Source organism: Dermatophagoides farinae, chromosome 3 (genome assembly GCF_024713945.1).
Source record: "Dermatophagoides farinae isolate YC_2012a chromosome 3, ASM2471394v1, whole genome shotgun sequence".
Lineage (NCBI taxonomy): Eukaryota > Metazoa > Arthropoda > Arachnida > Sarcoptiformes > Pyroglyphidae > Dermatophagoides > Dermatophagoides farinae.
In genome coordinates this window covers 7,110,486-7,135,041 of record NC_134679.1, presented here as the reverse complement: position 1 = coordinate 7,135,041, position 24,556 = coordinate 7,110,486, and the positions used below count along the sequence as shown (strand labels likewise).

Genomic DNA, 24,556 nt, shown 5'->3' with positions numbered 1-24,556 from the left:
TCAGCTGCCATCTGTTGATCGCTCAAAGCAAATATGATGATCAAATTTTCGAACTATTAGAACAGTTGGATATTTATAACCACAAATGATTTTTTTTTCGAATTCGTTCACGTGCAAACTTTAGTCTTTCTTTTCTCACCACTGACAATGACAATGATCAATTCGCCCTTATCAGGTCAAACAATTGTCGATAATTCATCGATGATTTCTGCAACAATTCAAAAACCTATTGCAAGTTCTTCCGGCGATGATTATGATATCAATAATGATAATCAGGTGAAAATCTTACAACAGCAGCAGCAGCAGTTATCGTTTAGTAGTTCGAATTATCTGCCGAAACAGGCACCAGGCAGTTTGTTGAATTTTTGTGTACGAAATAAAATTGATGTTTATTCATTGGAAAATCGTATCGATTATCATCTATCGCGCATAATGAAAGGTCATCGATTGATTAATTTCAAAAATTCCATTGAACGTCTACCGATCGAAAAACGAATCTGTGAATGTATCATTGAAATATTGGTAATGTCATTTTTTTTGATGTAATAATCTTGTTGCTAATCTAATTTTTTTTACCAGATGTCAACATTGAATCTGATTGCACGGAAAACACGTACAATCATCAATGCAAAAGCAGCTATCGATGCATTGAAAGAATATTCGGCAAACACACAATCGGAACAGCAGGTGGCACAGATCCAGATGGAATTTGTGGAGAAAATTCGCGAAATTCGTACAATTTCCATCAATTTAGAACAGATAGTATGGGCATTGAATTCGAATAAAGAACACATCAGATATATTGCCAAAGTATTTCAGATACCCGAACATTACAAACGAAGTGAATTTCAACAGGATCCAAACTCGATTTTCCAATTGAAACAATCCGTCATCAATACGGTTCACCAATGTCATGAAGTGATCAATGTATGTCGAATACTTCGACGACAGATGCAAACAGTTGTCATTGAAGTTTATCTGAAACATTTTAGCGATCAAAGCCAAATGAATTAAATTCAACCGAATGAATTGAAAAATGATAAATTTTCTCTCTTTTCATCTTCTCTTTTTTTATATTTTCAATATTTAATTTAGAAAAATTCACGCCGTTTTTCATACATTTTAAACTTGAAAATTTTCATATAAACACAAATGACTCAATGTCTGTGTGTGTGTGTGTGATGAGTTTCAATTAATGCACTTTGATTTCACAAATAAATTAAAATGAATCAATAGTTCAATGTTCATGTACAAATGTGCAGCACACACTCACAGACACACAAAATCTCAATTCAATAATCATATATGATTATGATGATGATGTACAATTAAAATTGAAAAATTCCATAAATAAATTAACAATAAACAATAATGATGATCGAAAGCAAAGTAAAGTAATAGGAAAAAAGCCAAGAAAATCCAAGCCAACATTTAACAGCAACAAAAACAAAACAAAAAAAACGAAACGGGAAGACACAATAGGTGTACAAAGAGTATTGAAATTTTTGAGACCATCAAGTATAATCAATTATTTGGCTCGAAAAAAATTTCTTCAATTTTCATAATTGAGTGGGTGTGTAAAGTCCAGAATAAAACAAACGAAAAAACCCGAGTGAGTTGTGCTAACAAGTTATCATCAACAAATGTGAATGCATATATTATATAGTGAGTGAGTGAATTCATTGAGATCAGCTTTTCCTATCATAACGTGATGATAATCTTTGGTCCGAATTTGAATGTTGCAGTAGTTCCGTATTGTCGATATAATCATCTTCGGTCTATGATGAAAGAAAAAAACATTAAAATTGGAAATATTCGAAATAAACAAAAGAATCTCACTTCAAGCCGTATGGCCGGTGTAGATCCTGTTGCCGATGCTAATAATGTTACACTACCGTAACGTTGTGTCGTTGTTGTTGTTGTTGTTGCTGCTGCTGCTGTCGATTGTTGATTAGTTGACCAACAAATTCGTCTTAAATCATCATCATTACCATTGCGACGCACGAATATCGATGAACCAGATGATGTTGTTGGCGTCGATGTGGGTAGCACAATATCCAATGAATGTCTTATGGTTACTTTGCGTTTAGAATAACGATGAGAACTTGGTACAGAATCAACACGACGATGTGGATTGATTGAATGTCGTTCCACCATTGTCATCTGACAATAATAATTGATCATAATACTTAGCATTTTTGTTAGGAACAAGAGAGAAAAAAGGAAAACAAATACGAGGATGGATATATCCAACAACAAGCGATACAAGCACACACACACACAAACAAACAAGACAAAAAAAAGAAAAAGAAAGAGAAAACAAGAATTTTTTGAAGAAAAAAAATATTTGGTTAGGATTGAGATTAATTTCAATTCAAGAAATAAAGCTTTTATTACAAGGTTACACAATGGTTCTTGGACGCAATTATTGGAAACCAAAAAAGAAAAAATTCAACTCAATCATCATCATATCAAGGACATTTATATTTATTCTACACACACACATACACATAAACAACAATCAAGGAAAACGGGACTTGCAAATTTTAAATCTAGAAAAACATTTCTTTTTCAGTTACCAAGTCATTACATCCAAGAACGAACCTTGTTTAAATTACGTGTTGCAATCGTCGTTGACGTTGTTGTTGTTGCTGCTGATTTGTTCGATGATGACACATCGGCCGTTGATGATGAGGAATAGTCGTCGGCTATCGATGGATCTTGTTGTTGATCATCGATAAATTGTCTTATTGAACACAATTCACATTCCTTTTCCATCGCACATTTTGGTTGGCCACCAAATGCTGTAGCGACTGTCATTGTCGGTGTTGTTAATGTCAATTCAGGGTCCGGTGTATATAATGATGAAAACAATGATGATGCATTTGTTATCGTATTCGATATAGTCGTTGTTACTGTTGTTACTGTTGGTGATTCCGCACACATTGAACACGTTATTGATTGTTGATGTTTATTGTTATTGATGCCCGAATTCGAGGACGGATGTATTTGTGATTGTGAATGATGATGGGGATGGTGATAATGGTGGTGATGATATGGATGATGATGACCATTTGATGATTTCATTATGGTCGTGGCAGTTGAGGTTATCGATTTTAATGATTGGCTTGAATTGTTGGCTTGAATATCACCAGTAATTATAGCCATATTACTACCAGCAACAATATCATCATCATTTGAAGTAGTAAAAATTAATGAGGAAGAATTCGGAATATTTGAGCTCAAATTTCGTTGTTGTTGTTGTTGTTGTTGTTGACAAATGATGATCGATGATGTTGATTGTTGTTGTTGTGGCGATTGTTTTGAAGACATTTGCTGGTGATATTGTATCGTGGGAGAATGATGGTGATGATAATGTGGATGGTGTGATAATGATTGTTGTTGCTGCTGATTTAATTGTGATTGATCATTATCAATACAAGAACGATATGGTTGAGATGGAGGTGGTGGTGGTGGTGGGTGTTGTTGTTGCTGTTGTTGTTGTTGTTTACGCATTTTTCGATCTTCCAAATACATTTCGAGCAGATTTTCCAATTTGGTTTCGATATCTTCCACTGTACGTTCAACTTTGACAATACGTGATGCAAGACTAACTTTGGACTCATAAACATCTTTGGCTTTGGAACCAACTTTGCCCAATATTAAATCGAGTCTGTGAAAAAAGAAAATATCCAATTAATTAACAAATTGAACGAATCATCGTGATACCTGGTTTGAATATTTTTAACACGGGCCAATAGATCAACATGACCAGCTGAGTATTGTTCAATCACATCTTTAACATCATATGGTTTTAGCGCTTCTTTGAATTTTCGTCGTGCGACAAAATATTTAATCTGCCAATGATGTAGTATTATTTAGTGGAAAAAATGACAGCAACATTACAAAACTCACCTTACGAAGACAACGAATGGCATTTTTGTGCTGTTTGGTCAGGATTGTGAATCGAGGCTGATGTTCTTCAATATCATCATCTAATTGAAAAAAAATGAAAGAAATGATTATGATCATACAACATTAAGTTTGGATCAACATTTTTTCGTTCCGATGGAATACAATTTCCAGTTTAGCCGATACAATGGCCAACTTTGTAAACAAGAATGTATGGAAATAAAGCGAAAAACAGAATAGAAATGAATTGAGATAGAATAGAATAGAACAGAATAGAGAAGAATTGAATTGAATTGAGTATTATGGAAGAAAGCATTGGAAATGTTACCCAGGAAAACACCATTCTAGTGACATGAAAAAAAAGCTCACAACATAAAATGAATGTGTGTGAAACAAAACAAAACAATAAGAAGCCAATTAGAAGACACGTGTTGCGTATATATACACATATAGGAGATTGAAAAGCATTTGAAATTGCATCATAGCCAAATTCGATTGCATTTGATTTGATTGATTGATTAATTGCTTACCAAACATTGTGCCACCATCATCTGAACTTGCACAGCTGCTATTATTATGACGATGACTACCGAAACCATGTTGATGTCGTCGTTGAGTGTTTGGCATTGTGAATGGAAAAAATGTACCAGAACAGATGAAACTACTCATCATCTGTGCACTTTGATTATTCTCATTCTCATTATTGTTTTGTTGTTGATCACCACGACCTGATTTTCATATATTTGCACATTTAACAATCAATATAGACAGGAATTAAATTAGCACAATTTTTTTTTCTCTTGAAACAATTGGGTAATGGGTGGAGGAAAGTGGACACGAATAAGCATTTTGAATTGGAAACAATGAGGACATGTGTGAGTGAGGATTGGCTACTAATCGAATGAACTGAGGTAGCGAAAAACAACAACAAATTGCTACAATTGCTAATTACAACAAGTGTGTCAGTGTGAGTTAAAATAGTCATTGGGTCCGTGAGAAAAAGATGCACGCATCAACAACAACAAACACAAGAGATACATGAATCGAACCTGAACAATGATGATGTTGATGTCCTGCCGCATGGAATAATGCCGGTTGACAATGTGCTTGTGTTGCGGCTGCTGATGTTGTTGTTGTTGTTGTTGGAAATGGCGGAAAATTTTGATCATGACTCCCGAGAAATGTCGGTGTCAGTGTTAGAAACGGTGGATGCTGATATTCTTTTTGTAACATTTGACATAAGTGAATGAATGGCGGCATTGTGGTGGCTGAACGGTGTTGTTGTGAATTATCATCATCATCATCATCATCATTCTGTCCAATTGTGTGAACCATTGTTTTACCAATGTTCTCTAAATATATTTTGTCGATCGATAACAATTGTATTACAAATATGTGGTACCCAATTCTATCCTAATGGTTTGTTCATTTAAATTCACTTGCCCCGTTTCATCATCATCATCATTGATAGTTTTTTCCATTTACCATTTCATTTATAGATATAATAAAATATACTCACCATCAGAATTTCGTTTGGAAAATTCAGAAAGTTCTTTGGCTAAAACACTATCTTCGCTCACACTCCCGGGTATACGAGAATCACGTCCACCGCCAATTGTGGTACTGACCAATGAATCCTCGCGAACATTACCGGTAGATGTTTCGAATGTTGATCCAGTTGCAACGGGAGCCTGACAGCCAGTGCTACCGCCACCATTGTTTCCTCCACCATAACGGCCACCAGACCGTGTTAGTGGTGAATGTGTTGCCGATTTATGTGAACGACGAATTGTGGAGAAACGGCTAACAAATGATGTGTTGTGCTTGAAACTGCTATAAAATTGGTTGTGAAAACACAAACAACCGATTGAAATGCATAAATTGCAATCCGAAATTATGTGAGAAAAAAAACCTACACAGACGGACTGGGCAATGGAACTTGATGAACTTTCCATGTTGCAATAGACATTGAATTCTCATCCGCTGCATAACATCTCCAAAGGCATTGTATTAATGTAGCTGCCGGAACTCGTCGTCGGATCATGTGTTTTTGTCGTTGTTGTTGCTGTACTTTTAGCGCGAAACCTGATCCCAGAATACCCTAGGATTATTGTTTGGGTATAAAATATCAAATTTACAGAATGAATTCATTTCATTTTCCAAAAACTAATTTTCCATACTCACAGCAGGTAGGGCAAAAAACGAAATGCCCAACAATGCACAAAACGAGGCAACCAATTTTCCTGGCCATGTTTGTGGAACGAGATCACCATAGCCAACTGTGCTTAATGTTATCTATTGTTGGCCAAAGGACAAACATGAACATGAAACTCATCATCGCTTCACTCAATCAATAATGGATACTAACCACACCCCACCATAAGGCATCTGCATAATTGGTGAATTTTTCCGGATGAACACCTTTCTCCGAAAGATATACTAAAAATGATGAGAAAATTAGGCCCAAAAAACCAATGTAAACGGTGGTAATTAATTCTTGTCGATGAGCATATACTACAGATCCTGTAATGATCATCATCATGATGTTAGGTTAATGCCAATTCATTTCAATTGTTTTTTCTACCTAATAGTTTCCAAGTGCCACCACGACGATCCATACGGACCATACGTAAAATTTGAAAAAAACGAAGGCCTCGTAATGCTGAGGCAGCGAACACTTGACCCGAACTGCCCAATGAAAGTACTACTGTTGATGCTACTATCACAATCAAATCTATGGATGTTCAATGTGGACAATGATGAAAATCAATTGCTTGAATCAAACACGATTAACCACAAACCTATAACACAGAATGGACTGCGTAAAAATCGAAGCCGACCCATCCATCCTTGATAACGAGAACGACATCCAGCCGACCACATACGAAGCATAAATTCCATGGCGAACCAAACTACCATAACGATTTCCTATTATTGATCAAACCATCAGATCATCAGTGCAAATCACTCACAAGAATCAATGTAATACATACCATCTTGAGTAGAATACGTGATGCCACCTCTTCATATTGGTCGATCGTTGAGAATACGGTAAGAACCAGGCAAGCAAACACCATAAAAAACCTGTAAAAATATTGATATACAGATGAATAATAAATAAATGAACAACGAATGAGAAAAATGAACATAGTCAATAAGAATAAAGAAATGCAATCTATTGCAATTGAATGGCAATGTTTTGTGTGTGCGTGTGTCTGTTTGGAATTCGGGATATTTATTATATTTAGGGCAGAGCAGAATATTTGAATTTCATTTCATTTCATTCTGCAACTCAATTCAATTCTTGTCATACCATCCAATCAGAATGAGAAAATAGGACATTGGACGGCAAATTTTTCTTTTGGAAAAAAATTGAATAAGAAACTCACACCATAATATGATAGGAAATTGATAGTTTTCCATTTGGTAATTCAAAAAAATTATTTACAATCATTTGATAGCGACGAAATTGTTGATCGTGTCGCCAACAATAATATTCTGGCCGATTATAATTGACAAAGCTGCCTGTACGGCCATATGTCCCCATTAATGATCCACCATGTTGATGTTGACGTAACATCCGTATTCGTTTGAATGGCTGTTGTTTCATTCCATCATCACCATCATCATTGAAGTCATGGCAAGCAGCCATTGTTATTGATGGTGGGTGGTGGTGATGTTTGGAAAAAGGAGCCGATAAACGTTTCCACACATTTTGTCGTTGATTGTTTGCACCATTACTGTTGTCATTATTATCCATTACAATGACCGAAGATTTTGCCATTGTCGATGTATTGTTAGATTTAATCATTGTCGGACATTGATTTTGTTCACATTCATAATCTAATCTTATTAGCATTGTATTGACCATCGTTAACATGGTTATCATGTGGCCATGATTTCAGTCTCATCATTGAAAATCACAAAATTATCATACAAAAACATATGAGTTTTGCTCAACACACACACACACACACACAGGCATATGAAGCAAAGTCAATTGACGATGGTGTTGTGATGTTAAAAAGGAAAAAATTTCAAATTTCAAATTTGATTCTTGCATCAGATGGTGAACATTGGTGGTCAAAACAAATGATGACAGGTGTTGTGTAATGAGAATAGATGTAAATTTGATTTCATTTTCTTTCATTATCATTTCAAAACAACAACAAAAAGACAATGAAAATGAAAATCCAAGAGTACACACACACACAAAGGAATCAACGAATGAGAAATGAAATGATGAAAAAAAAATCAAAAATAAACCAAAAAAGCTCGAGGATACATGTACAGCGATGGGAAATGAAATAATCATACACGAATGGAACAAAATGCAGACGTAAAATTCATTGTAACACAATTGGACTCATTCATTCAATCACAGAATCACAATTCAAATGAACTCATGTGCCAATGTTTGCTGCTGTTGCTTCTGGGTTTTTTAGTCATATTTTGCCCTCTCTCATTCTTTCCTGTTTCGCGTCAAATAACAATAATTCAATCAAGTGATCACGGTGAACAAAGTCAAATACTTTCTTAATCAATCGCTTATCAGCGTCATCAATTTTTTCCATTGTTTTGATTTGAGATTTTCTCTCTCTCTCTCTCTCTCTCTCTCTCTCTCTTTGGTTAGAAATTCTTTCATAAAAAATGTGCATTCCAAATAATGTGTGCAAACGTTAAGTAGATAATAGAGACGAGACAGCAGAAAATAAAAGGAACACACGACTGATAATACAACTACGACAATGACGATAAAAATGAAAAAAAGAGAACTGAACAGAGTTATTCTAGAATTCTGGATTCACACACACGCACGCATAAACACGCACACTAGAGTCATTCATTTTTTGTCTCATCTTTTATTAGCATACAAGTCAGGCACTTTGATGCCGTTGTCATCACATAGATTGACTCAGACTAAGTAATTTTCGCATGAAAAATGAAAACCAAAATCAAGTGAAAGGTTTGCTGCACACACACACACACACACACAAACCTATACCTGAGCAAAAATCATTTGGAAATTATGAAATTCATATTTTGTCAGCCACTCGAAATGATAATATATGAGCAATGAATGAATGATAAACAAGGAGTGCAACAAAAACAATCCAATTGTGGCAATGTCGATTTGTTTCCATCCTCTTCTCTTGGTCTCTCTAAATATAATCAAAAATTGCCAAATGACTTGAATCGTTTGGTTTTTTCTCCGTTTCTCCGTTGCACAGAAAAGTACCGATTGATACTCGAAAATAAAAAAACAGTGTAAGCAACGCACAAAAGGGAATCAAGTTGTAGTGAATGAGAATGAATGAAGATAATTTTCGACATCAAATTACCCTTATCAAATACCGTCATTTGCAATCGATCTTTCTCTCTCTCTCTCTCTGTCTCTCACTCTCTCGTTTTCCTTCCGCCAACTTTATAGGAAAAAATTCGATTGTTCAACTTTACTTTCTTTGTTCTCTGTGGTTCATAAAAATTCCTGTGAACAAGTAGTACCTTTTCATTTAAGAGTTTCGTCTTTCTTCCACCGTCATCATCAAAATAGACAGAAACTGTACGGAAGAAAAATTACTGCACTCATAAAAAATAGACGTACACGCATACATTCAAATATCAAACCCATGAAAATCTATGTCACGCTTGGGAATGAATGGTTGAAAATAATGAAAAAAAAAATAGAATCAAAAAGTTATGAATCGAAATAACGGTAAAACATTGGCACAATAAACGGAAGACAATTTTAGTCTTGTTGAAAATTTCAAAAATTGAGCCATTCAGATAGTCAAGTGATAAAAGAAATCAGTGATGACGAGAAAAATGCAACATTTTGTGTGTTTGGCTTATCTAGATCCATTATGATTTAGGACAACTTTCAGTGAATGGACAAAACACCACTGTTGTTTGCTCATTGAAGCATTCTTGTCGGCTCCATCCGCATATAAACAGTGAACAAACAAAGAACGACAAATAAAAAACAAACACCAAAACAACAAAACAAAAAACAATCAAAACATGCAATGATGATGATAATAAATATGACAAAGCAAGAAAAAAAAACATTTCAACCAACTACGACAAACAAAAACAACCAGATAGCGGTGAATCCATTAAAAGTTCCATAATAATCAATTATCACTGCCACAAAGGAATCAAGTAGACAGAAGAACAAAACTAAACTTTGGTCATCACATTCTATACTTGTTGTTGTTGTTGTTCATCCACACGTACACACACACAATTTGGTCATGTGGTTGTTGTTTTTCATGGTGGACCGACTAATCGTTATCATCATTCTTGTTTTGGTTGCAACTTCAAAATGGACAAATGAAAAAATGATCAAAGTAATTCTCTTCTCATCATCACTACGGTGGTGAAAATTTTTCTCATTTCACTCATCCATTCCTTTCAAATATTAATTCTGCTGTCACTTGAATTTCGTTCATTATAATAATGAATGCTTTTTTGTTGCTTCATTCAATAGTTTAGACTCAAGGAAAATCCAAACTAATGAAACAGCGTCAATAATAATAAAACGATATAGGTGGCCATGTGTTTGAATATAAATCTTTTCCTATTTTTCGCCACTGTCGTGTTAATTAATAAATAATTCTGTCCATTTATGAGCCAAATGAACACTGAACACTTATGACAACCAAAATAATGGATGCAACCAACACCACACACATACAAACACAAAGACACACCGTTCACGCAATGCTGAAGTTGATGTTTGATGTTTCACTTAAGAAAAATTATTAATCATCATCCAAACATGAACAGAGAGAAGAAAATTGTTAGTCAATAATTTTTGGTGTGATTTTTTCCTTCTCCTTTATTCCTACAAAACCAGCAATAATAATGATAATGATAACTAGTAGATAATCATAGTTGACTCTGACACAATCGAGAAATATTTTATATTCACTTGTGTTGTTAATAACAAATGAAGGCACTGATCATCCAATTTATCAAATAACAAAATTAAAAAACTCGAGCACCACACAGTAGTAGAGTAGACAAAATACTTGGAGATAAATTGAAAAAATATTCTCATCATCTGTCCCAATGATGATAACTTTGTTGAATTCTACGTTTTTGATTTCAGTCAAAGCATACATTTATGGAAATTTAACAGAGTCGATGGAATGAAATATTTACCAAATATTATTATTATTGAATCCATTTCCAGAATTCTTTCACACACACAAACACACACAACCACACACTGATGGATGAAAATATTTGGCTCACAAATACAGAGTTCATATTAGGCATGTTCTCTTCTCTTCCTTTCGTCATTTGGACAATCAGTCAAATAGAACCGAATCAACCGAATCAATCGAAAATTCCATTTTATCATATACAGTAGACAAATCAACGACTACCATCATCATCATCATCATAAGGCATATGAAATGAAAATGAATATCATATCACCATATTGTGGACAGTGGTTGATCCGAAATATTCATTTAAAATGGGTGCAGAGAAAAACCCATCACATAGATGAATGCGTCATTTACAAAAAAAAAACATATTTTTCAATACCAGATATCATAACAAATTAAACTTCGTGTTTTCAATAGTTTAAATGGAATTTTTCTATTTTCTTTTCAAAGAAAAACAACACGACAGAATTGCAATTCTCAAATTGAGGAGTTTGATCATCATCCATAGAGACAAGGATTGAAGGTAGTGTGTGTGTGTGTGCAAAGTGGACAAAACATAGAAAAACGAAATTTTTTCAAACAAAAAAAGTATCGCCAATGAAAGCATCCCAATAGTTTTTAGTTTTGGTTCGAGATTGCTTTCATTCAGTGGTCATTTATTTTGTATTTATGAAAAATAACCTACTCTAATCCAAACAAAAAATGAAAAGATACAAGAAAACAAACAGAGTAATGTCAAAATTGCCAAAATAGTTTCCGACTGAAATATTTCATGAAAAAAAACCAATGATTTTTGTCAGATTCACTCAGATTAACGACAACAACAACATCCACCATCTATTACGCTGATGACGATGATGGTGATCACATTTATCAATTAAGTTCTCGATTTTCAATGAATTTCAGATTCATCACATTCGGGTTAGATTTCACATCCGAAATCCGGATAGAATTTCAATAATTCTATTTCTATGTTTTGACATCCCGGCACAGACACGGAAATGTCTTTTCAACAGAAAAAAAACATTTTTTATTGCCATATTTGTTCGTAACAGTTGTCACTCAATCTTCTTTTTTGACCATGTTAGATGAACAGTCATCTTATCTTCTATCAAACTTGATGCAAATATTATTTGCAAAAAAATTACACTTACACTAGTCACTTACGCCATCTTGTACGAGAAAAAGGCAACGATTTTTGAATTTTCAATCAACAATTACAATGACATTACTCACATTGTTATATGGTAGAACATTGGTGAGCAACCACGTGGACGTTCAAGAAAATTATGTAGATCATTCTGTAATTGTTTATAACGTGGATTCGTAATATGACGATGTTGACGACAATGTATTGGCCGTCCTAATAAGCTAACACGATGCATTTGTGATCGTTTTGAGGCACGAAATGCGTTATACGCCGATGAACGATGAATTTGGTGACCAGAATTGGTCGATGAGCGTAAAAAACTAAGTAAATCGGATTCTCTGCGTATCTGGGCTTTTGTATCAGTTGTTTCATTTGATTCCATCGAATCACCATCATCATCAGCATTAAGATCGATACAATTTTCCATTTCGGTTTCTGGCATTTTTTTCGAATCTTCCGAATCGGATTGATTATCGTTATCGTTATCGTCAACACTATCATTATCATTTCCAACGGCAACAACGACCGAATCTGAATCAAGTTGTTCACGCGAATCATTGTCAATCGAATGTTGGTTATGCTGCTGCTGTTGATGATGATGGTGATGATGACGATAATGGCTATGATGATGATCCATAATGAACTCAACACGTCGTTTGAATGGCCTTCTTAATTGTTGTTGGCCATCTTTGTTTCCATCGCCACCAGCATCATAATGTTTGGTCAATTTGTCCATCTCCATTAATGATGATATCTTTTTCCATCTATGCAATTCAAGATAGGAATCATATTTATCATCATCATTGGTCATCAATTTTCCTGAGTTTGTTTCTTTGGCGATAATTTCATCCAATTCAATCGTTGTTGTCGTTGTGGTAGTCGTTTTGGTGGTTCTACGTAGACATTTATGTTGTGATTGTGAGTGACAATTTGATTTTGGATCGACAATAAAAATCAATGTTGTCTCATCTTGTTTGCCTTTTTCATCATCATCGATATCGATCGGAAATGACTAAATAAATGGTCATATGATTTGAACATAAACAAAAACATCATGGTCATTTCAGAAAGAAAAATACAACAATTCAATACCAACTTTGACTTTGATATCGATTCGATTCTCATCATCATCATCATTATTACTACTGCAATAACCACCACCACCACCACCACCTGTTAGTTGACAACTTGGTGACTCAGGTGACGTTAATGTCAATGTTGATGCTGATGATTCTGAAGATTCAGTTACACAACAATAACATTGATTCGCTGTTGTTGTTGAGGTTATCGTAGTGCTGAGTGTATTGTCATCGTCATCATAATTGTTATTACAACTACAACAACAAGTTTCATTTGATGATAATGTCGTGGATGTATCGAATGATGAGGATTCACAAGACGGTTGTGATAGTGTTGATTCATTATTATTGCTACGATCAGTTTGTAATGAATCTGAATTGATCATAATTTCAAATGGAAAGTTTATCCAAATTCTTGGCCATATAACAATCACAATCACAATAATGATAATGATGTTGCATTTATTATTCTTGGTGATTATCACATTATTCTCTAATGCACAACGACAAACTATGATCACTGATGATGAAAATGTTATAATCGAATCAGTTTCATCATTCATTTGGAGATGACATAAATTCAAGCACATAATCAATTATAAATTCTTCATTCATGTTCGTTTCATTTCACATTTAATTATCTCAACTTGATCAAATACACACACATGTTTTTAACCTTGAACAAAAAAAATGTTTAAAGAGTAGAAATCTTTGCCATTCATCACCACTATTCTAATTACCAGGTTAAAATGATGACAACAGGAATTTCAGGTTGCTGATGTCAGTATTCTAATGTGAATGAATGAATGAAGAACAAGAATTCAGGAATCGCATTTTTTTCTCTCTCGCAAATGAAAAAAGAATATCTGAAACATGCGCGCACGAAAAAAAACCGACAAACATTTCAATATTGGCGGGTAGGAAATCCTGAAAACTCAATCACTCAATCATTGAAACAATAGTTTGGTTATTGTCAAGTACTATATTGATTGATAATATAGTACTTCGATGAGAACGGGTTCACTAATCACAATAAAGCCATCATCATCATAGTCGATGAGTGTCACTCATGAATCTGTGAAAACATTACCGACACACACACGTAAGATTTCGTGCTAGTGTCCAATGTACACTAATACTATTTAATATTTGCAAGTTTAAGTGGCCACAAACACGCCAAAAAAAACAATAAATAAATGGCCAATGTATAGAATAAATAATGCTAATAGACATTTCAACAGTATTCGATTTGAATTAGGATTTTAAAAAAACGTTCAGCATGAGCATGAGTGTGGCCCATTCTTTCGATAAGGAAACATTTTACTTTCTCCAAAACAAACAAATAAGCACCTACTAGCAATCATAATCATGGATCAGTGAATTTTATTTGAATCTGCTGGGATGCATCAATTAGCGAATGATTTTATTGCTAATATCAAGAAAGCTTTGAATTTATTTTCACGAAATTCATGTTCATCAATGTATTACATACAAATGGTATCTGATCTATCAAAAAATGAAACCATTTCATGGAATAAATGCATCAGACATCAGGTAAATAGTCATCATGAAAGAATTATGATATCACCATCAACGGTAAACACTGAACAATAGCCAAAAACAAGAGAAAAACCATTATTCGGATCGTTTGTTGTTGTTGTCGGTACTGGATACCTACAGATAAATACAATTTAGAGCTACCTTGTCTGCAAATAATGTTCTTGTCGTCGAAATTATTTCCTTCGACAAGATTTCTATAGATCATTACACTAGTATAATGACAAAAGGCGTGAAAAATGCAGTTACAATGTTAGAAAGGAAGCAAAGAATGAAAAGGAAATTGAATATAGTGCCCTGAGACCCAAACAAAAAAAAATTGAAAAGAAAAACTACCCGAATTCGGTACGATTTATTTGGACATGAAAAACATTGCATTCCATAGCAATGCTGTCCATACAAATATTGTATATCGAAATAGTGTTGCCGGCACCGAACCAACAAAAAAAAATGACACCAAATATAAATTGATGTCGAGATTGTTGGCTCATTTTTTGTCATTGTCATTATTGTTGTTGTTATTCTACCTTAGACACACGGGCACATGACTACCTTATTCTCGCAGCCAGTGTTGATGACAACATCACATCGACAAACCTATGAACTCTAAGGTGGATAAAAAAATTTTTTCTTGTGAAACAGGATCTAATTTATAGTCAATGTCATACGAAATGACAACAGTCAGAAGCACGAATATAACAAATGATGACTGGTTTATGGGGAATTTTTTTCTCCATCTTTATTTTTTTTTGCCTTGTTCCAACCATACATTTGGAACAGAAAAAAGATGACAAAATTTCCTCAGCAAAATACTGGTTCATGATAAATAAATGGTTGTTAATGAACAATGCTAATGCGTTTTTTTCCCCTACACTCGATTCGAATCATGCACTTTATTATTATTCGATCATTGGGATCAATATGCGAAAAAGGTGGGTTAATAATGAGTTTTTTCCTTCGAATCATTAAAAGCATTCAAAGGAAAAGAAAATGATTCCAGATGCCTTTCATAAACACTTTTCTTACATGAAACCATTATTTACCTTTGATCATATCGCACAACGACAATGATTGAGATGTGTGTGCGTGCGTGTGTATTTGTGAGAGAAAGAGAGAGAGAAAATATAATAGATTTATTCAATTTCCAATCAATCATTGTTGAGGAAATGAATGAATGAAAAGAATTTTCACTTTTTTCATTCATTTCTTAAACAGTAGTTCGTAAATTCGTTTTCAATTGCTATTGAGACTTTCGATTTGTTTGCTAGTAGAATCTTTTTGAACCATTTTAAGCTATGAAACTGTCGCATTTAATTGAAATTTAAATCAAAAATCAACATCATGGTCTCGAGGTGAAATCTTTTAGATTTCCAACACAAATTCCATGTTGCTCAAATCTCTGAAATAGTGTGCGAGGAAAAAACTTTTTCAATGTAGTGAAATTAAACAAAAATTCACTCATCATCATCAAGGTTTTCTCTCATTATCGATGGCTGATCAGAAAACAAAACAAAAGAAAAATTGAACTTTGTTGATTGTGATGTTGATGACGAATGACGAAAACGAAAATTAGATTATCATAAACAAATATAGAATCATCACATCACATTTGATTTAGATTCATCAATGATGATGGTCACCATATTGGTGATTGCAGAAAACTATTTTACAGACACGCGCACATTCAGTGTGTGTGTATCATTTGATTAGTCATTCAGATCACCACACCAGATTAATAATAATTCGTAGTTTTCGTTGTTATTTCGATTCAAAAGAAATTGTATTGAAAAAACCTTCATCATCATCATCAGAAAATCAAATCACATCACAAAAACAAAATTAAATACAACTAAAAAAATAATTTGGTGGATACCCACACACACGCACTCACAAAGCATACGCATGGAATGAATCAATAAAAATATTAACCAGATCAAGATTAAGTTCAAGACAAATGAATGATTTGGCTTTTAAAATTTGAAATTTAAAAATCAAAAAAAATTCACAGATGAAGAATGTGAACAAGAACGAATAATGAATTGTGAATGACGAATCATTCGAAAATTCAAGCAAATTGACTACTGTATTATGCGTGTGTCAGTGTGTGTGTGTGGTATGGATCAACAAGACGATGAAAAGGAAAACATTGGAAACACTCAAAGTGCGCATGTTTTTTCGATTCAAAATGATTCTTTAATTCTGTTTGTTTGTTTTTTGCTGGTGGTTATGTTCAACGATGGAATAACGTAGAAGCGTTAAATTCGTGCAATTCGTCTAAAGGCCGGATAAATCTTTGTTGTTATTATTATGATTGGTTAGCAGTGAGAATCAGTTGTCTTCAACAATTTTATTTTTGATTTCTTCTGATTTGATTCGATTCAAAAGAAAGCCAATCAATGATACCGACACACATACTGAAAAATGTGATTTTTTGGAAAAACCAAAAAAATTCATTTTTGCCATCTTTGATGTTGATCATTAAAGCTTCCATCATCGTCCATGCTTTCAATATGGTTGTTGCCATGACATAATTCATACATTTCATACATTTAATGATTCTTCACCGAATAAAACATTTTCCATTCGCTGCAAATGTTGATGTTTTCTGATTTATCGAATTATGATATTTTTAGAGATGAATCGATATGAATCAACATTCATGATATCATTATTTAATGAATCAAATCATGATGAACATCATCATCTGGACGTCAATTTGGCTTTCACCGAAAAACAAAACAAAACAAAACAAAACGAAACGAAAAAAACGCACAAAAGAAATAATGAACGAAAGTTTGGTTCGTCCATAAATCACATATACTAAAGTACACAAACAGACATCAGTATAGACTTGTACTTGTGCAAATAACTAAAGTGCTCGTCAATCTTGAATTCCTCAAAAAACAAAAATCAAATGAAAATTTGAAAGTTTGCCTTTTTTTCGTTAAATAGAAAAGTATTAAATTCACATTCACGAAAAAAAGGCATTTCATAAGCAAAGTGAAGACGATACGATCACCGTCGATAGTTTTCACTGAAAACATCTTGTATCCATCCAGCATTTTATTTTGATTTACAGAGAAAATATGTCAACAAAATGGAAAAAGGAAATCCGTTTCCATTTTATCATGCATTCTTTGGTCAAGGAAAAAAATCATGAGAAAAATCCATTCATTCAGTCGATTCGAAATTGAATAATAAACTTGATTTCTACATCACACAATTGACGATTATGAAATTTAAATGAAAAAAAAAAATGTTTTTCATAACCAATGTTCATGATTAACATGATGAAATTTTATTTTGCACATTCGTATGGGGGTTATCCACCATTCATCAGATTAGATTGGGTCCATTGTGTGACATCAACACCAACATCTACATATATCAAAACGTCAAGTTAACAATTAAAAACTATGGGAAAAATTAAAAATTTTCTCACAGGGATATATATGATATATGATAGCATTCTAATAATTGAAAAAGAAATTATTCTCTTTCTCACAACGACAACAATAACAATTGAATTCATTTGTTCCACTCTCGGGAATTGAATTACACTTGTAATAACCATATTTTATCATTTAGAATTCCAAGCCAAGGTGGAAAATGGTAATGTGATGTAAATTTCTGAGGATTAAAGTAGTGAACAAATATTTAAACTGACAAATTTTGCAAAAAAAAGTTAAATTTTTGACGAAAGTTGACGTAAGTAGAGGGGGTAAAGGTGTGCCGCACAGAATCATACTATGATTTTAATTTTCGAGTAAATGCTCTTTGGCCAAGTTTCATTATCTCACACAAAACACACATACACACAGCAGCAATAAAGAACATACTAATTATCGAAAGAGAATGATAATCCATGGTTATTCATGTTTGTTTGTTCTGCCGTTGTTTTCGTTGTTGGTAAATTTCAATATGGAAATATTACTAATCAATCGATGTCGATAACTATCAACGAGACAATGGTGAATGGCTAATCAACAATGGGCGTCATCTGTCTATCTATCGACATTTAATTGTTTTTTCTCCGTGTTCATTGTGTGATTCGTGTCAGAATTCGATTAATGTTAGATTCTGTTTGCACCATTTGCAATCATTTGCGTGAGTTTAGCTTAGTGTTTTACTCTCTTTCTCTGTTATGTCTGTATTTACCTTTGGAATTACATTGGAAATGAACAAAAATTCATGATAATTATTTGTCACACACACACAGAGTTATGAAAAGTTGGACAAAAATTTCAATTTGAAAATCATAAAATTTCCCAATTATTAATATGATGGAAAACGTAAATTGCTGAATGAAAGTAAAAAAGAGAGAAAAATGCAGTTAAATTAAAACTTCAACTGAAGTGTAATCGTTGTATTTATTTCCAAATTTCAGTCATTCTACAATCAACGGGTGTCAATCTGAATTCGGTACAAGATCAACAATGATGTCTGAGTGTTTGTGTGGGAGTAATTGTGTGTCGATGAACATTATGACGAGAAGTAAGCACCATTTTTCTTTCATCATCATCAAATCGTTCAGAATCTGATGATGATTATGATTACCTTTAAGAAAAAATTGAAGGAAATTGCGAAAAAAAAGGAAAAACAAATGAAATATTTATGGTCGATGGATTTTGCTATATATTCCCAATGTCCATCATCATCATCATCATCAGTGATTACAATTTGTGTAATATGTTGTTGATTTTGGCTACTAAACTACATCTACCATTTGGTTATGTTTTGTTTTATTTATCTTTATTATTATTACATGGACATGTTGTTTTGTTATTTGAAATGTGTATGTATGTGTGTGTGTTGTTTTGTCGATAAAATTATATAATCATGTTCATGTGTAATTATTATTCTATTCTATTGTAATGTATAAATAACCAAATTAGAAAAAAGTTCGCCAGATCAGAAATTCACCTGCCAATTCTTTAGTTGTTTTTTCCTTGTCATTTGCTACAAATATTTCATTATGGATCCATTCGGCAAATAAAAATCATTTACATTCCTGTCTATTCATCACGAAATTTGGATTAGACATAAGAAAATAATTAGAATTTTCTTCAAGGTAATGATTAGAATCACGAAAAAAATCTACGTCCAAAGTCAACAGATGACGCCTGATGTTTTTTCTATCATAGATTATTGCATTATGGAATTGAATTGAATTCAAAAATTTCATTTCTTCCCAACCATTAAAAAACTTGAAATGAAAAAGTTTGCAATTATGCTCTGTTCATTATTTTGTATTGAAAAGACAAATTAAGCTTACATTGTAAATGATCATATCTCAAAAGTCAGCATTACAAAGTTATAAGTTATTATTATGTCAATTATAAATGAATTTGAATTTTGAAAACAATTTTCTGAGCAAGCAAATCATTATTTTTCATGTCTGTCTCTTTCTCATCATGCATTCATTCAGTTCAAACAAAACAAAAAAAAAAACAAAAAGCAAAGACAAATTAAATTAAATTTCTTTCGTTCTGTGTTTTTATCATTTTGGCAACAACGACCAGAACAAATTATCCGGCCTAGAGGATTTCATAGAATTTATTTTCTACATCCATATGAATCACTAATTTTATCATTCGCTTTTGTTTCCTGGGCACCGGTGGCGGCATCATATTCATTTGTTGATGAATTAAATTCAATGCAAGTTTAAAATTCTTTTCACTCCCTTGTTCGTATATACGTGACATGGTTTTGGACCAGACAATGGTGATGATAGCACACACACACACACATCAAGGAAACTCGAGATGATGAAGGAGGATTTTTTTAGTTTTTTTATTCAAAATTAATTTATACATCCACTATTCATTCATGTCAGGTGCATAATTTTTTTGTTGTTTACTCTGTGCCGTACGTGATACCTGGGGTATAGATTTTGTTTTTTGTCAAACAAAAACAGACCAGATTTTTTCAATAGAAACATTTCCAAATTGCATTAGAAGGTTCGCAAGAGAAGAGATTATGAATAGAAAAAAAGTAAAGAAGAAAAAAATGCAAAAGTTTTAAAGTAGCAGAATTTTTTGTGAATGAAAAAATCTAACAAAATTTTGGGTAAGGTCACCAGCCGGATGGTTCGTTTCAATTTGATTGAATTGAATTTTGCTTGTTGGAAACTGGGTGAATGAATGAATCAATGAATATTCAAACTTTTCATTTAAAGTTGATGAATTTGTTTTTGCCTTTCTGTCAACCAGTAATGCTACCCACACAAAGACAGAGAGACTTATCAATGTCAATAAATTCAACGTTCCGGTTACCATGGCAATTTCAAATTCCATCCTCATCAAAAGGAACCAATCTTTAAATGATCACGATCAAATTAATTCCTTTTCGTTCATCAAAACTGTTAACAATTCGGGAAATGACAAAAATCATAAATTCAAGTAGATATGAGGAAATTTTAAAAATTTAAACAAACAAAAAACAACCGGAAATAAACATTTGTGAGAAAAAACTTTCAAATCGCTTTTTCTGCTCGCATCTGCAAACAAAGACAACCATGTAGAAAAATATTTTCAGTGGCCATAAATCTTACAGTAGACATGAATGGAAAACATTAGTTTTGCCAGAATTTCGAGTATTAATGTTTGCAATAGGAAATTACTATTGGCTTGAAGAGAAATGGCAAACAAGTGAAACGTTTCAAACAGATAATGGACTACAACCAAAGAACAACAGAGCCCAGACAAACACACACACACACAGAGAAAGAGAAAATTGGATGAATAAACAAAGAAATGAGAATCTGGTAATGTAATCTGATCTTTGTCATGTTGTCATGTTATGTTTTTCAATCAACATGGAATGTGCAATTTTTCTAGTAAGAAAAACGAACAATGTACACTTACATGCAAAGATGATAGACGAATGCTTTCCATCCACGCGGCCTTTCAAGGAAATTGTATACAAATGATTGTGATTTACGATAACGTGGATCATGATGTCTATGTGGACCCGGTTTGATTGGTCTGCCCAATAAGCTGGTTCTTGATACTTCGGATGATGGTCGCGGCGTACAACCAAATGGACCGTGTGACCGGGCATAACGCTCACCGGCCTCTAGTTGACGAAGTTCCAACAGGTCGGCTTCCGGATTACAATAATCAAATGAAGGCAGTTTGAATCAGTGTGGCGGTTATTTATGAACTTGGTTTCGTCAAAAACAATCACTTGAATCAACCAATCAATCAATGTTCAGATTTACTTTGTTATTGAGTGGTATTTTCACTTCACAGAAATCGTCTATAATGTTGACAATAACTTGAGCGTTTCGATTGGCTTTCATTTGATAATTTACAACATAAGGTAAAGTATGATCTGAAAATGAGAAAAATTGATTAGAAATTGAGTCATCAGATATGTCAGTCATCGAGATAAGAGTAATGAATTTAGAGCGAAATTTTGGCGCGCTTCGTTCATTTTCATCGTGGATATGGAAATGCAATAATTGGAATATGCACCTGGCCATAAATTCTATACAATATATACTTGAACCGGTCCATATTCATAGGCGTGTGAGTGTGAGTGTGTTTAGCTATATTTACACCTGGTTCACCAAGATACAACAGCAACAAACAAACACACCTCATAGAGAGACCAAAACATTAACCGTGTTATGAACCAATAAGTTTATTATCGAGACGAAAAATAATGAAAATTTTCTCATTACATCAATAGCTCTTCCGGTGTGTGCGAGTGAGTGTGAGTGAGTGTTGTAACGAGCTAAAACAATCCTGTAGCAACCAACAGTGGTTGCTAAATGAAAACGAAACAAAAACTACATTACATTGCACACATCAACACTCAACATGAATTTTCTTCTTGTTGCTCTATCGAAAATATCTGTTGTGGAAGGTCGACAATAATAATAATAATGATAATTATTCATGTTCTCTAAATGAACTTGTAATGTAACTTTCTTTTTCATCTTTCATAAATGAGATTGCAAAGACATTTGGACAAATCGATTCCGAAAAAATGAATAAATGAATTTCTGAATATTATTATTATTATTAATTATTGTTATTTTTATTATTGTCATCGAGTTTTGCATTCGATTCTTGATCTATTCATTATCGATTTCCGAACGAACCATTAAATCAATCCATCAACAGCACTACCACAAGAACAAAATTCCATGAAAACAGATTGATCGATTTTTGTGGATATGAATTCTAGAATTTCTCTTCACAAGATGAATTCTGGTAACCCAAAGGATTAAGTCATAGGAAAAAAACTTTAATATCAAGTAAACATACAAATGAGCGAGATAGAGAAAAAACTAAAAATGACATACCGACGGTGATGTTGATAAAAAATGGCATAATTTAATTAGATAAAAAAAGCGCCCACAAGCTTAGAAATGTGAAAATAAAAAATGATGATGATGGTGATGGACACAAATGAATGCATTCTCAGAATTGAAATTTTTTCATATATTCATGATGTGAAAAATAAACATTAAAAATATATTGTATAATAGTATACTCATTCATTCCAGTATAAATTCATGAAACAAACTGAATAGCTTGGTGGATAATTGCTAAAGAATGAGAGAAAAATTGTCTGCTTTATGCTTAATGGCAAGGTTGGTCGACAATATCAATGTTTACTGTACATCATTATTTGTTGTTTGCATTTTATTATTCGACCATTAGGGATTGGATTATTTTCTTCTTTGAGAGCCACCAGTCTAAGTTTATTCAGGAGATGAATTGAGAATTATGACATTGCCATATATGAATCACTTTCACTATGGTTGTGGCGAAAAATTAACTGTAACCATCATCATCATCATCATCATCATGAGCGTCATGAGCGTCATGTGCATCCATCTGGATTCTTGCTCTGTTTGATCATCTGAACAATATTTGAGTCAAACATTGCAAAAAACAAAAAGTGTTTTGATAATTCTGTTACAAAATGGAAAATCAGACAATCATCAGATTTGATCTAATAACTTTTTGTGAAAACCAAATTGATCTGCAAAAATAACGTTGTGAAACAAATATAGACAATGTTTGAATTATTGAAATTCTAACAACAACAACGACAAACAAACCGCAAGACAAGTTAAGAATAAAATTTGTGAATCATGAAATGATTTATGTATAGCGTGAGAACGGCAGAAAAGATAACATTTTACGCAATTTTTATTTGGTTTCCTTGTAAGAAAAATTTTGATTTTCAAACACAAACACACACACACACACATGTGCACATACGCACGGACAGAATGTATCCAGTGTGTTTTCGTAAAACTAATACAATTAAATATTAGCAGTTTTTTTAGTATCTTTTTTGTTGTTTGCCCGCTCATTTTAACTTTAGAATTCCCAATAATTTTCCTCTTTTTTATTTTCTCACTACTGAATGGGAGACGATTGAAGACCAAGCTTTATGAGTCATTTTAGAGTTGGAGCGATTCATTTCATTTCAATTCTGATTCCTATTTCGGTTCGTTCGTTACGTTGCGAGTAACCAAGGATACATCATTTTTGACATGTGATTTTTTCATTTTTTCTGCTTCACTTTGCTCAAAGTTATATATAGATATGGATCACTAAATAATACAATTCGATTGTTTCAAATTAGTACACTATAGCTATAGCTATATCATCAACTGAAACGACAATAAAAATAAAAATCGACGAAAACCAGAG

The 24,556-nt window shown here is 33.2% G+C and overlaps 2 protein-coding genes and 1 long non-coding RNA gene across 7 annotated transcripts; 2 read left to right on the top strand and 1 right to left on the bottom strand.

Annotated features, from left to right (window-relative positions):
• Window positions 1–59: 59 nt before the first annotated feature.
• Window positions 60–1,233, top strand: LOC124494678 (uncharacterized). The gene is made up of 2 exons (XM_047057921.2): window positions 60–522; window positions 580–1,233. The coding sequence occupies exons 1-2, from the start codon at window positions 148–150 to the stop codon at window positions 1,012–1,014; spliced, it is 810 nt and encodes a 269-aa protein (XP_046913877.1). The 5' UTR covers window positions 60–147; the 3' UTR covers window positions 1,015–1,233.
• LOC124494666 (uncharacterized) lies at window positions 1,054–15,869 on the bottom strand. 5 transcript variants are annotated; one of them, XM_047057900.2, is made up of 16 exons: window positions 13,337–15,869; window positions 12,327–13,252; window positions 6,906–6,996; window positions 6,714–6,840; window positions 6,497–6,646; window positions 6,281–6,435; window positions 6,097–6,207; window positions 5,829–6,013; window positions 5,432–5,742; window positions 4,962–5,264; window positions 4,443–4,640; window positions 3,916–3,995; window positions 3,730–3,857; window positions 2,605–3,673; window positions 1,840–2,163; window positions 1,054–1,778 (listed from the first exon to the last, which is right to left on the bottom strand). In XM_047057900.2, exons 1-16 carry the CDS (start codon window positions 13,907–13,909, stop codon window positions 1,689–1,691), a joined length of 4,821 nt encoding a protein of 1,606 aa, XP_046913856.2. In that variant the 5' UTR covers window positions 13,910–15,869; the 3' UTR covers window positions 1,054–1,688. The 5 variants fall into 5 exon arrangements, with proteins under 5 accessions (XP_046913856.2, XP_046913855.2, XP_075585678.1 ...); XM_047057899.2 differs by having other exon boundaries at window positions 5,432–5,745; window positions 13,337–15,867; XM_075729563.1 differs by lacking the exon at window positions 4,962–5,264 and having other exon boundaries at window positions 13,337–15,868.
• Window positions 5,016–7,054, top strand: LOC142597415 (uncharacterized). Its single transcript, XR_012832144.1, has 4 exons — window positions 5,016–5,331; window positions 5,384–6,030; window positions 6,099–6,437; window positions 6,504–7,054. It is a non-coding gene; the product is annotated as an uncharacterized LOC142597415 (long non-coding RNA).
• Window positions 15,870–24,556: the final 8,687 nt, after the last annotated feature.

Excerpts from the sequence above, each read along its gene's own strand:
- LOC124494678 (XM_047057921.2), top strand. The coding sequence starts at position 148 with ATGACAATGATCAATTCGCCCTTATCAGGTCAAACAATTGTCGATAAT. Across the intron at positions 523-579 it reads AATGTATCATTGAAATATTG|ATGTCAACATTGAATCTGAT; the intron begins GTAATGTCATTT and ends TTTTTTTACCAG.
- LOC124494666 (XM_047057899.2), bottom strand. The coding sequence starts at position 13,909 with ATGTGCTTGAATTTATGTCATCTCCAAATGAATGATGAAACTGATTCG. Across the intron at positions 6,841-6,905 it reads CACGTATTCTACTCAAGATG|GAAATCGTTATGGTAGTTTG; the intron begins GTATGTATTACA and ends GATCAATAATAG. Across the intron at positions 3,996-4,442 it reads TGATGGTGGCACAATGTTTG|ATGATGATATTGAAGAACAT; the intron begins GTAAGCAATTAA and ends TTTTTCAATTAG.